The sequence below is a fragment of the Dreissena polymorpha genome, chromosome 13, assembly GCF_020536995.1.
Source record: "Dreissena polymorpha isolate Duluth1 chromosome 13, UMN_Dpol_1.0, whole genome shotgun sequence".
Lineage (NCBI taxonomy): Eukaryota > Metazoa > Mollusca > Bivalvia > Myida > Dreissenidae > Dreissena > Dreissena polymorpha.
In genome coordinates, this window is record NC_068367.1 from 60,248,542 (window position 1) to 60,262,221 (window position 13,680).

A 13,680-nucleotide genomic window follows, 5' to 3' on the forward strand; every position below is an offset into this window, starting at 1 on the left:
CACTGAATTTATAGTATACACCAATGTTTTCCCTACCACATGCACACAGAAATATTAAAAAATAAAGTCATGGCAACTGTCCACGCATAGAATTGTGTCTTCAAATAAATGACGTTCCATTTTTCGAGGGTATAGCATTGAACACCAAAATGATTAAGTATATTGTAACCCTAAGCTTGGAACCAATGAATAAATTTAACATGGCTTTCCACCATTCTATACATAGATGGTGACGTCACTACGTTATTGTCACCTCTATCTTAGACGCATCACACACCTCCATTTGGAGGCATTTATGACTACGACACAAAGAAGTCCGCGGATGAATGAAGAATTTGTTTTAGAAGTAAACATTATTGTTATGATTTAAAATTTAAGTGTTATTTTGTTCAGTCTTATGGTCTTACGTTAGTATCAGTTAAAATTTTCGTCAGTTTTCAACAAGTTTTCTCTTTATTCATTTTTTTAAACTGTACTTTCACTTTCGGTTGTATAACAACATGGATCCTTTATTGACGAAAGTTTGCAGTGAAATAGGGTTTTCAAAACCGCTTAAAGAGTTTCAGAAGGAGTGTCTGATGCATGTTTTGACCAACGTCTGGTACATTCCCAAAAAAATATTGTGTTTACAAAATTCTTTAAACACATTTGTTTTTAATAACGGCAATAGTGTTTTGTTGCATTATAACAGGGACCTATACAAACAAAGGGATTAGCAACCTCGCGATATCCCGTTACAGCACGAAAAATAAACCGAGATTTGATAATCTCGATCGATTGGTCCCTGTGTAGCGATAATAAACCGGTGCGCGAGATTTGATAATCTCGATTGATTGGTCCCTGTGTAGCGATAAGTCGGCTACACGATATCGATTGCCAGGGATTTCTCTTATTGAGCGGGTTACGTTTTTTTCGGATTCAAATTATATTATGTTAAATAAACAAGTACCTATTTCGCTCATTGATGGTGATAGTTGTTTCGCAATATTCGACTTTCGTTGTGTAATAAACAAATATATATTCGTTCAATTTTGCCTTGTTTGTCTTGAAAATAAATAATTAGTAATATTAACACGCAGTATGCTACACGGAACCCAATTACCGGATGCGTTGACGAGTAACAATACCATTTGTTTCACAGGGTTTCAATTGCCATTGTATATCGCACATATGTGCATGTAGCAAAGACCGGTCTTTTAACTAATTAAAAATGTTACTCTGCTGTGTGAAAAATATCAACATTATTAACGCCTGCCAATTGCTCACAATTTAAAATGTATAATTGTTTTTTATCATCCGAGACAATGAAGGTTCGCATGCCATTATATTATTCTTTTGGACTCCTTTTGAACATGATATCCATAGTAGTAATGAAAGTAATTTCGTGATTTCGTGTTCAAGTATTGAACAAAAATCAGCAGAATTTGAAGGCAAGGCAATTCATAAAAGTCGTTTATGTTTTATTTCTCAGTATAAATCAGTTAATCACTGAAACATACACATTAGTTCATGCATGATAGGTAATCTTGGTATTATTTAAGTTTAAGAGTATGTGTAACAATACATTCATGTTACTAAGTGTAATGAGCATTCAGTTAAAGAAAATATTTTACATACTCAATAGCATGTACAAAAAATCACATGTTTGTAAAAGATTTTGCACAAGTAACCATTTGCAATGTGAAATAGCACAACAAAAATTTGATAATAATACTAACAAAATATAACAATTTTCTATTTATTATTTCAACAACAAAAGATTGAGATTCCTCTTGACATGGTAATGCAGAAGATTTATTCGAAGCCTACAGCAATACAAAAAGCTTACTTAAATTAAATGCCAAATTATCTTGTTTAAACAAGTTTGAAAATTTTATATTTATAATGAGTTTTGGGAACACATTTTTGATTAACATGATCAAAGATCTAACTGTCACTTTTGAGTTAAGCAGAGATATTTACTGCTGCAATGTGTTCATTTATGAAAAAATGCAACAGTTTAATTTAATCAATTGAATATTTAAAACTAATTCATACTGAATTTTCTTTTGTCTTCGGCAAGTCTGAAGGTTTGTAAAGTTTGTTGTCGCCACTGCTTTATATAGTAGACATGAATATAGTAACATCATCTTAGTGCTGGGATGGTCAAGGTACGTCTCAGGAAAAGAAAGGAATCCAATTTCCGTGTTGAATCAGACAGTATCAGTATCATTGGCATAGCTGTGAACACACATGTATGTCAGTACTATTTAAAGTCCACAATGTTTTTCAACCATTAAAAGTTCATAATGTGGAAACGACCTGGGTTTGTACGCCCAAGTTTCGCTGGCGTCATGACATTTTCCTTTGCGGGGTCAAACCCTCTTTTGCTTCTTTTCAGCACACTGAAAATAAAAAACAATATGAATTTAAACCAACAAGATTAATAAAGGGCTAGTATTGACTGAGCCTTTCCAAAAATGCTGCGACATATGTTGATCAAATTAATAGTGGTTATAAAATAATAATAAAATGACTAAAATTGTATTGTTTTTGAGCTTATACAAAATTATGATTTTTCAAATAATGCAAATGAAATTTGCACCACACAATAGATTGAAATGCAACGTTTGTAAAGATACCATCATGATTATTATAGGGCTAGTATTGACTGAGCCTTTCTTAAAATGCTGCGACATATTTGATTAAATTGATAGTGATTACAAAATAAAAAAATGTCTAAATTTGTATAATCTTTGAGCTAATACAAAATTATGATTTTGCAAATAATGCAAATAAAATTTGCACCACACAATGCATTGAAATGTAACGTTTGTAAAGATACAAACATGATAACTATAGGGCTAGTATTGACTGAGCCTTTAGAAAAGAGCCACGACATATGTTGATCAAACTGAAATTGTAAACAAAATAAAAAAATGACTAAACTTGTATTGCTTTTGTGCTCATTCAAAATCATGAATTTGCAAATAATACAAATAAAATTAGCATCACACAATGCGTTGAAATGTAATGTTTGTAAAGATACCCATAAGATTAATATAGGGCTAGTATTGACTGAGCCTTTCGAAAAAAACCACGACATATGTTAATCAAACTGATAGTGATTACAAAATAAAAAAATGACTAAAATTGTATAATCTTTGAGCTAATACAAATTATGCCTTTGCAAATAATGCAAATTAAATTTGCACCACACAATGCATTGAAATGCAACGTTTGTAAAGATACCATCATGATATATATAGGGCTAGTATTGACTGAGCCTTTCAAAAAGAGCCACGACATATGTTGATGAAACTGATAGTGGTAAGAAAATAAAAAAATGACTAAAATTGTATTGCTTTTGTGCTCATTCAAAATCATGAATTTGCAAATAATACAAATAAAATTAGCATCACACAATGCGTTGAAATGTAATGTTTGTAAAGATACCCATAAGATTAATATAGGGCTAGTATTGACCGAGCCTTTCGAAAAGAGCCATGACATATGTTGATCAAACTGACAGTGATTACAAAATAAAAAAATGACTAAAATTGTATAATCTTTGAGCTAATACAAAATTATACTTTTGCAAATATTGCAAATTAAATTTGCACCACACAATGCATTGAAATGTAACGTTTGTAAAGATACCAACATGATATATATAGGGCTAATATTGACTGAGCCTTTCAAAAAGAGCCACGGCATATGTTGATGAAACTGCAAGTGGTAAAATATAAAAAAATGACTTAAATTGTATTGCCTTTGTGCTCATTCAAAATCATGAATTTGCTAATAATACAAATAAAATTAGCATCACACAATGCGTTGAAATGTAACGTTTGTAAGAATACCAGCATGAACAGTATAGAGCTTTATTTGACCAAGCCTTTTGAAAAAAGCCACGACACACGTTTCTCGGATTATGGAAGTGTAAACAATGATACGCATGATTTGGTGAAAATACCCACCGTTGTTTTATAAGTAAATACAAAGCATAGTCGAAAACAAATGAAACAATAAGATGTATCAAACTCAACAAACCTTTGCAATGAATACTTCTGTGTTGGCAACACTTGGTTAATTTGTTATCTTATTCTGTCTCGATTGCTTTGTCACGGTCTCGCTTTGTCAAAATGGCGGCTGTGAAAATTTGCCTCGTCGCGCGAAGTCTCGTTGGGTCGCAAGTCTCGTTTCCCTTTTGCGTAACAACGCGTTAGCTTGTTCTTCGGTTCAGTGAGTGTCTCGTCCCTTTGTTTGTATAGGTCCCTGATTATAACTAGTCAAATTGCAAGCTATATGATATTTGTAACTACACTATAATATCTGGATTATTTAATATAATTTAAATGCTAAACAAGATATTGGTGGCACAGAATTGGTCTATAGATTTGTCCATGATGATGCTTTTACTGTTTTCCAGATTGGTGTTTTTTTATTAAGATTTTTTAAAGATCATTTTATTAAGAGACGTCTTTTGGTTACTGACCTTGAGTGGTCTCTTAATATAATGATTAACCCTAAATTTACAAAATTTGTGTATGTGTCAAAACACATGTAATGGGTGCATTAATGTTTATGACGCATATATTTTTATAAATTATGAGCTTTAAAATCAGGCAAATATATTGTTCAACAAGAGTTGAGTATTTAAAGGATTGGTATTAAAAATATAATAGTGCTATTGAACACACCATGTTTAAATATCGCTTCATAAAATTTGACTTTGCTGAATCCAGTTTAAAAAAATATGTGAATGTATATATAATATAATAATAATAATTCGAGTACCCCTAGGTATGTAAAGCTTTGCAAACAATTTTAATTCATCACGCAAGAGAGCGTGTTGTACACTTCTGCCATACAGGTGCTTGTATCTCCAGTTCGTTTTTAAACCAATTATTATGGTACATCCTACTCAGATTACATGCTTCAATGGAAACCATGTCTAGATTTCTTTGCTGATATGTAAATGTGGGTAATATAAGCTACAAACATGATGTGTATTAAGCAGATTTGGCGACATATGATGCTTCCCCTGCAGTATCAAACTGAAATAACTATTTGGCAAAAGATGGTGAAAAAAATATAAATCTTTTTTTATTGTCACTGATTTAATGGTAAAAAGATATGATGGACCGTATTTGGCCAGATCATTTAGGGATGGTATATTTTATGTTTTAAAGGAGGCTTTTCATTAGCCGCGCCGACTTATTATTAATTATTGTGTTAAGTGCAATAAACGTTGTACACTGAATCATGAATGCGCATATTTATTATATACTTGTCCTTTACCCGTTAATCGTAAATTATGGGATAAAAAGCGCACATCTCTACATGTATTCCCACAAAACGTTGCAGCTTCAGTGCAAAATATGGATATTAATTTTATACACAGTGAGCATTTCTACACCCTGTTGAATGAAATGAATAGCTTTATAGAGAATATTGTATAAACGACAATAAAAACAAGTCCAAAGAGACAGACACCGGTACTGACCACAAATATGATTTTCAAATTTTGAAACAAAAACATATCAACAACTGCACGAATTAATGAACCTACATGTAACTTTATTCAAGCAAATATGTTTGAGCTTTTACAACTTTGGACAATATTGTAAAATAACCTTCTAAAAGTGATGAATTGAGGCACAGTACCGCTCACACATCTCTTTCTAACACCATCAATGTAATTTGTGCGTCGTTGTGTGTCTTTGCTGGAGTATTTTAAACATTTTGTTTTCAAAAATGTTTGATTTGCATTAACATATTATAATGATTTATTGTAACATATAATATAACGTATTAATAATGCTTATTATGTATGTCTGTGTGCGTCTTTGTGTGTCTTTGTGCGTCGAAGGGTGTCTTTGCTTGAGTATCTTACTCTTTTTTTTGCAAAAATGTTTGATTTATATGATGATATTATAATGATTCATTGTAATATATTATATAAAGTATTAATAATGAGTATTTTATATGTCTGTGTGGGTCTTTGTGTGTCTTTGTATGTCTTAGCAGCATTTAGTAGGACCACTAAAATAGTGGTAACAAGGTTTTTCTAAGATTTGAGCTGGTGAGTTGGTTGTTGGGGGTATCTGACCCAGATTTGAATTTGAACTAGGCTTATACAATGTAAACACTCTGAAAAATTATCATCAGGATTGAGTTTATAAATGTGAACTTAAGAGTGGTAACAATATTTTTTTAAGAAATGACCTGCATGGTGACTTAGTTTTTTAACCCACATGATTTTAATGCTTCTTTAACCAAGATATTGTCAGGATTAATACTTTGGCCTTGTTTCATCAAGATTGAGTCATGCATTTGCCCTTTAGAGTAGTACCAGTTAAGGGCATCACGTTTACCGATTTTTCCTAACGTTAAAACGGAATGAAATAAACAAAACGATACCGTTTAAACGGTTTCCATACGTCCGTTTTAAAAGCATCAGTGCCATCACATTTCCAAACTGAAAGTAGTGATTATTTACGGAAGTTATACTTAGTTCATAACCCATTTGCACAATGACGTCATATTAAAACCAACTGTTCTCGTCGTTGTCTAACCATTGGGTTACGCGTTTTCTACTTACATGCCGTTATATTTTGTAACAAAGATGAATTAATATTTAACCCACATTTCTTCAATAAGAGTACACCGGTGTTAATTGTTTTTATTGTTTTACTTAACAAGATGTACATCAAAACGAGTATCTGTTCATTAGATTAAAAATGAATACCGATGAATAAACTGCGGGAAATTTTCCTCATGCACTTCATGCCGACGCGCGTTGAATGTTAAAGACGATTAGGGGCATGATCATGCAAGAAATAGCGGGAAACTTTTCCCGAGCACTTCGTGCCGATGCGGGTTAAATATTCAAGACGTCTAGGTCGTACAGGTGTATTGTTATGTCTACGGTACTGTGAATAAGAGCCATCTGGCGCACGTGATACAAATACGAGTCTTTTTCAGCAGCTTTTAATGAGTTTTGCAACATCGTAATGTAATGAACTAAAATGGATTCTGTTGACATTGACTGTCGTTTAAACGTTTACTGTTTTTGTAAACGTTTTTGAGCAAAACACGAAACGCCATCGTTTAAACGTTTAAACGTGATACCCTTAGTACCAGTTATTAACTCACAACCTGGTGACCTTATTTTTGGCATAGATCTACATGACCAACATTCAAACTCAACCTTAATATTGTCCTGATAAACATTCCGACCAAGTTTCATCAGGACAAAAACATGTGGTTTCTAAAGTGGTTATAATCTAACTAAACTTGATGACACACACCATACACCCGACAACAGCTGACACTGCAAAGATATATTTATCCTGCCTCTGTTGCAAACATTTACCAAATAAAGCAGGGTCGAATACATTTTCCTATCTCCGGTCAACAGAAAGTAGTGTTTTCATACGCACGCTGTGACGATTAACATGTTCTAATATTTGTCATTTGAAATTTATTAGAACGTATCGTGAATGCTATCGTAATATTATATATCATCCTTTTTTTCTTCTTCAAAATATATTACCGAGCCAGCTTTCCGTATTTATCATTTTCATGTACTTGATTACGCAATCTATGACGTTTCTAGTGTGACGCCATTTCTTAGACGAAACAATCTAGTTTCTTTCAGGATTTTATATATATATAGGGACAACAATTTTGAAATGGTGGTTTTAACAGTATTTTTTAAATATTTTTAAGGCACGGAACGAATCATAAACATATATCTATTTTGGATTCTGTGCTTGTCTTTGTATAATTGTTAACTTCGATAGGAATAAAATAATTTGCTACGGAAGGATTACTATTTCGTAAATCGGGTTTTTGGTCAGAGTGGTTAGCATTCGATACACACGCTAAAAAAGTGATTTAAAATAAATTTTGATAATAGGGATGGAAAAACAGAAAATGGATTTCGACAAAGGGATGGAAAAAACAGAAAATGGATGTGTAGTAAATTTATTGTTATAAGCAATTGATTAAAGTTGTCTTTAAGTAAATAAAATTTAGTTTTGAATTGCTGCTGCATTTTTTTCATTTTTTACCAAGAAAAATATCACATTCTCGGTTGGTTTTTTTATTTTTTCTCATATTTCCAATAGGAAAGTATTAAAAGGAACAGTTTAAAGTGGAACTATTTTGTACAATTGGTAGTAATTCGGTCGTCTGGAATGTTGTGTACATGTAGGAGGCTCGACAAGAATACATGTATTTATATTGTAATGTCAATTTATCATTTGTCTTTGACAAAATGTGTCAACGGCATGAAGCAGGATAAATAGAATACATGGTTAGTGCCGAGATGGGAAAAGTTTATCCGGTGAGGCTTAGAAAAAGAAAACCAACCATGTATTCTCTAGTTACATGTATTTCCTTTTTAGGTGTAAGTAAAATGTTATTTTATGCTATGTGCCCTTTTGTTCTGAAATACAGTGTTATTATATTCATGTTGAAAATAACATTCACATTCTTAATTAAAAAATGTACAGCCAGATATTTGCTATTAAAAACATTTGGTTTCATAGAAAGTCCATGATATCAAATAATAGAATTCAAAATCAATTGCATATCTTGGTATACTTTTTTTTAATAATAACAAGATATGTGCTTGTCAGAAACACTATGTCCCCTTTTGCGCCGCTTTGAAGCTATATATTTGACCTTTGACCTTAAAGAATGACCTTGACCTTTCACCACTCAAAATGTGCAGCTCCCCGAGATACACATGCATGCCAAATATCAAGTTGCTATCTTCAATATTGCAAAATGTATTGCAAATGTTAAAGTTGGGGCAAACAAACAAACAAACCAGGGCCCTCGTGTTTGCACTTTTTACCGCCGAATATCAGCGGCTTCTCCCATGAAAAAAGTATACTTTTTCCCCTTTTTCAGCTACAAATTCCCCCTCCAAATTTTTTTTTTACATTTTTAACCTATGTTGCCAGCTGGTATCGTGCTACGGACCTTTGATTAAATGTATATTTATGTAAATCACATTAAAATATAGCAATTTTAGGTGTTGAATGGTTGGTGAAAAGATCTTAAATTCCCATTTTCGCCCCAAACGATGCGAAATAAACCCCTCTAAGGGCTCCGACCCAAATTCCCCAAAGTGTAGCAACGGCCCTGCAATACAATATAGTCTAATATGGGTGTATAAAATATTCAGTTATAAAAAAACACATTAATATAGTGCAAACATGTACAAAACTAAAAAAGTTTGTAATGAGAGACTAAGTTAAAAAAAATCCCCCATAAAAGGTAATCGGCGGGAAAATTCCCCTCTTGAGGGATGTGGGTGGCTTCCCCTGGCGGCAAGAGAGGGCCCTGCAAACAATCACTCAAACAAACCAACAGACAGGGCAAAAACAATATGTCCCCCACTATAGTGGTGGGGGATATATAAATTTCAGTGAGTTCCTTTTTTGCAGGAAATGCAGCCATGTGGTTCTTATAGCTGACAAAGTGCAAGACCTCCATCAAAAAGAAAACTTCAAACAGTTGTCAGAAACAATTGATACACAATACCAGCAGTTGATACGTAAGAAAGATGACTTAGAGGAAAATATGAAGTCTATTGAGAGATCGTACAAGAACATTCTGGAAGAAATCAATGCTTTAAGGAAGACAATTAATGATGCTTTGGATCAGCTGGAAAAGTATACCAAGAAGGAGTTGGAAACTTTACTGGAAAACACAAGAACATCAATTCAAACTGACATAGAAAACTGCACTGAGTCCATTAAAAATATTACATGCTTGAAAGAAGATTGGATGAGAATAAAAGAAAAAAGTGAATCACTGAATTTTATCAAGTATAGTAAATGTCTTGTCCATTCCATCAAGGTAGAAGCAGTTTTACAAGAAATGACAAAAATGAATGAGATGAAACTCATCTTTCGACCTGATACAACTATCCAACAAAACCTGTCAACTCTCTCAGGATTGGGAGAACTATTGAGCTCAGAGAAAAAAATACAACCTGCTCAAAGGATTACACAGAACCTAGTTACCAAACAGAATAAACCTGCAGCATCCAGCCAGTCTGACCCTGAAAAACAAACAACTTCAAGATTAAAGGAAAAAATGTCCATTTAAGACCCCAGTTCATCTAGAAAGTATACACCAGGAAACCAAACAAGTGATCTGACCAAGTCAGGCCAGGTGTCTGATCCAGTATCAAGTTCATCTTATCAGCTGGTCAAGGGATATCAACCAGGTGCTGTAAGCAAGCCTGATCAAATCATAAAAGTGGAGGGTAGTAAAATGTACACTGTGCAGATTAAGGATGACAATAACACATGCAAGATAACTGGTATCTGTGAGACAGCTTCTGGAGAACTCCTCATCACAGATCAGACCAACTGTAAAGTGAAGCTCCTGGATCAGACCTACAAGGTGGTGGCCCACTATGACTTCCCTGTTGCACTATGGTTCATGTGCAGCATCGACTCCAGCCTGGTGGCTGTTACTGTGGTGAACAATCGGGTCCATTTTATCAGAGTGACCAATGGCCAGCTAATAAAGGACAGGGTAATAACGCTCCAACATGAATGCTGGGGTATTGCCCATCATCATGGTAACCTGTACATTACAGATGGTAGTGTTCTGTATCTTTATACTGTGGATGGAAGACTTGTGAGGAAGATGTATAAGGATACATCAGGTTACAATAGAGGTAATAACTATTCCTAGCATTATTATAATGTTCAGAACTTTTAGGACCCATGCTTCTACCGTCATTGAAGTCAATAAGTTATAAGCTACATATATCAGTTATCTTATCAAACAAAGTTATTTTTGTAAATATTAAGCTTCACATTATTTACCAAATACAAAATTGTACTTTTTATGCATATTGACACAGGCAGATGACTTGAGAATGAAGAATTATAGGTTATTAGACGTTTCACTGTACAATACGGATATATATATTTGGACGAGCACACAGTTTGACGTCATATTAATATGACTTCAAACTGTGTGCGAGTCCAAATATATCACGTATTGTACAGTTTAAACGTCTAATAAGCTTTGTATTATATATCCTTTTCTTCAGCTCTTTGTTTCATTTTAATTTTGATTTTAAAATGCTTTAATGCATCTATGCTATTTTCAAGACAAGCGCCCATGTGAGTCGATTATAGTACATTCGGATACTTTTTCTCGGTCACGGCTTTCATCGTTATAAAACAATTGCTTAGTGCACTTGTACTCAACTGTCCAATATGAAAAAATACAGACTTTTTGATCCAATACCGGAATATATTGGACGGTCACGTGGTACATATGAAGAATGCCGATTGGATGAATTTGTTGGATATAGAATAAAGTATTGGTATCATCAGGAGTTAACAACTTTATATTGAAGTTAGACAATGATGTCTTTAAGAACTATTTCCAAACTAAATAAAGAAACACAATATATCACATTATCGATACAACTGGTCTTTATAGTTGATATTTACTGTACTTTATGTTAAAAGCATTCGTGTATGTCTATTTACTCATGTTTATTAATGGTGTTAAGTTTTTTGTATGCACTTAGTTCTAAAATACATTTTATAAATTTATTATATAACAAGAACATCAGACTTACAAATTTTTATATCATGATGTTCGTTTCAATATCTACACACCATCTCATTATCACTCTCTTTCATACCACAGTTCACTCCTGTGCAGTGAGTCCAGATGGAGACATGATATATGTGGTCAACTACAGTAGGTGCTTGCTGGTCACACTTTCCAGGGATGGCACAGTGATCTCCGACCTTTCTGTACCTGCACAACCTACAGGCATACATGTGACAGAATCAGGACAAGTTCTGCTGTGTGGATACTCTACAGACAAAATCTTCCAGGTGGACCGAGATGGGAGACAAATACTGGCAGAGATGGTCACACAGAATGATGGTGTGACTCACCCTATATCTATCTACTACAGCAAGCACACAGGATCACTCATTGTAGGAATGTGGAACAATAATGACATCATCGTGTTTAAGGCACTGTTAGAGTAGGAGGATGTTTATTATAATAATTTAATTATAAACTCGCATAAACATCGTCATGTAATAAGTGTTACAGTTTTGTATACATGGTTTTAAAGCCAGTGGCTGTTGGAATAGGACATATTAGTTATTCTCTGTATGAAACTATTACACATTTCCAAAGAAACCAGTCTTTAACAAGCCTGTATCAATATGAACTATAATTTAACTATCCTCATATATTAACAGCAAAAAATAATTGATTAGTTCAATTGAAACTAGTTTTATAGGGATTGTTCGAACATATTAGAATAGTCTATTCACAAGATTATGTTTATGAGTCCAAGTGTATTTATTGCTCATAAAACTATATTCTTGTATTGTTCATAACATGCATTTCAAGTACCGTTATTAATATTTTAATGAATACATTGTCTGAGTCATTATGTAAACTATCAGTCAAATTCATATTTATGTGAATATGATATCATATATTATCATTTTACAAATCGCACATTATATCAAACTAATTTGAACTCTGGCACATGTACTGTAAGAATAAAATGATAAAAATCCAAGCATATGTGTCACAGGCATTGAACACATCGTATGTTTATATCGATTTTTTTAAGCTCACCTGATTGCTCAGGTGAGCTTTTGTGACCGGTCTTTGTCCGTCGTCTGTCCGTCCGTCTGTCCGTCCACATTTGTTCGTAAACACTCTAGAGGCCACATTTATTGTCCGATCTTCATGAAACTTGGTCAGAAATTTTGTCCCAATAACATCTCGGTCGAGTTCGAAACTGGGTCGTGCCGGGTCAAAAACTAGGTCACTAGGTAAAAAAAAAGAAAAAAACTTGTAAACACTGTAGAAGTCACATTTCATGCCCAATCTTCATGTTACTTGTCAAAATGTTTTTCTTAATGATATGTTGGTTAAGTTCAAAAGTGGTTTTGGACCCTTGAAAAACATGGCCGCCAGTGGGCGGGGCAGTTTTCCTTATTTGGCTATAGAGAAACCTTGTAAACACTCTAGAAGTGACAACTTTTGCCCAATCATCATGAAAGTGGGACAAAACATTGGTTTTATTGATATCTCGGACGAGTTCGAAAATGATCCAGATCGGTGAAAAACATGGCCGCCAGCGGGCGGGGCAGTTTTCTCAATATGTATATAGTGAAAACATGTGAACACTCTAGAAGTCACGTCTTTGGCTTAATTTTCATGAAATTTGGTCAGAACATTTTTTTCCTTGATATGAGAGTTGAGTTCGAAAATGGTTCTGGTCAGTTGAAAAACATGGCTGCCAGGGGGGGGGGGGCAGTTTTCCTTATTTGGCTATAGAGAAACCTTGTAAACACTTCTAGATAGAAGTCACAATTTTTGCCCAATCATCAAGAAAGTTTGTCAAAACATTGGTTTTATTGATATCTCGGACGAGTTTGAAAATGGTCCAGATCGGTGAAAAATCATGGCCGCCAATGGGCGGGCCATTTTTCTCTATATGTATATAGTGAAAACATGTGAACACTCTAGAAGTCACATTTTTGGCCCAATTTTCATGAATATATAAATATATAAAGGGAACATGCACAATTTTTTACTGTTACCTTGATCTTTAAACATGTCAGTTGTATGTGACAAGTTATCCTGATATCATCTCAATTTGTG

The 13,680-nt window shown here is 33.7% G+C and overlaps 3 protein-coding genes across 9 annotated transcripts in view; 2 read left to right on the forward strand and 1 right to left on the reverse strand.

Annotated features, from left to right (window-relative positions):
* The window catches only part of LOC127855998 (serine/threonine-protein phosphatase 6 regulatory ankyrin repeat subunit A-like), a 282,105-nt gene that overhangs the window by 162,035 nt on the left and 106,390 nt on the right, over positions 1-13,680 (reverse strand). The window lies entirely within an intron of this gene.
* Positions 1-13,680, forward strand: part of LOC127855999 (E3 ubiquitin-protein ligase TRIM33-like) — a 193,066-nt gene that overhangs the window by 131,102 nt on the left and 48,284 nt on the right. The gene's annotated exons all lie outside the window — the stretch shown is intronic.
* LOC127856002 (uncharacterized) lies at positions 10,530-12,186 on the forward strand. Its single transcript, XM_052391969.1, has 2 exons — positions 10,530-10,693; positions 11,686-12,186. Exons 1-2 carry the CDS (start codon positions 10,663-10,665, stop codon positions 12,036-12,038), a joined length of 384 nt encoding a protein of 127 aa, XP_052247929.1. The 5' UTR covers positions 10,530-10,662; the 3' UTR covers positions 12,039-12,186.

What these genes read in the sequence shown, in the direction of transcription:
- LOC127856002 (XM_052391969.1), top strand. Translation starts at nt 10,663, where the DNA reads ATGTATAAGGATACATCAGGTTACAATAGAG. An exon ending in TACATCAGGTTACAATAGAG is followed by an intron (nt 10,694 to 11,685) that starts GTAATAACTATT and finishes TTCATACCACAG; the next exon opens with TTCACTCCTGTGCAGTGAGT.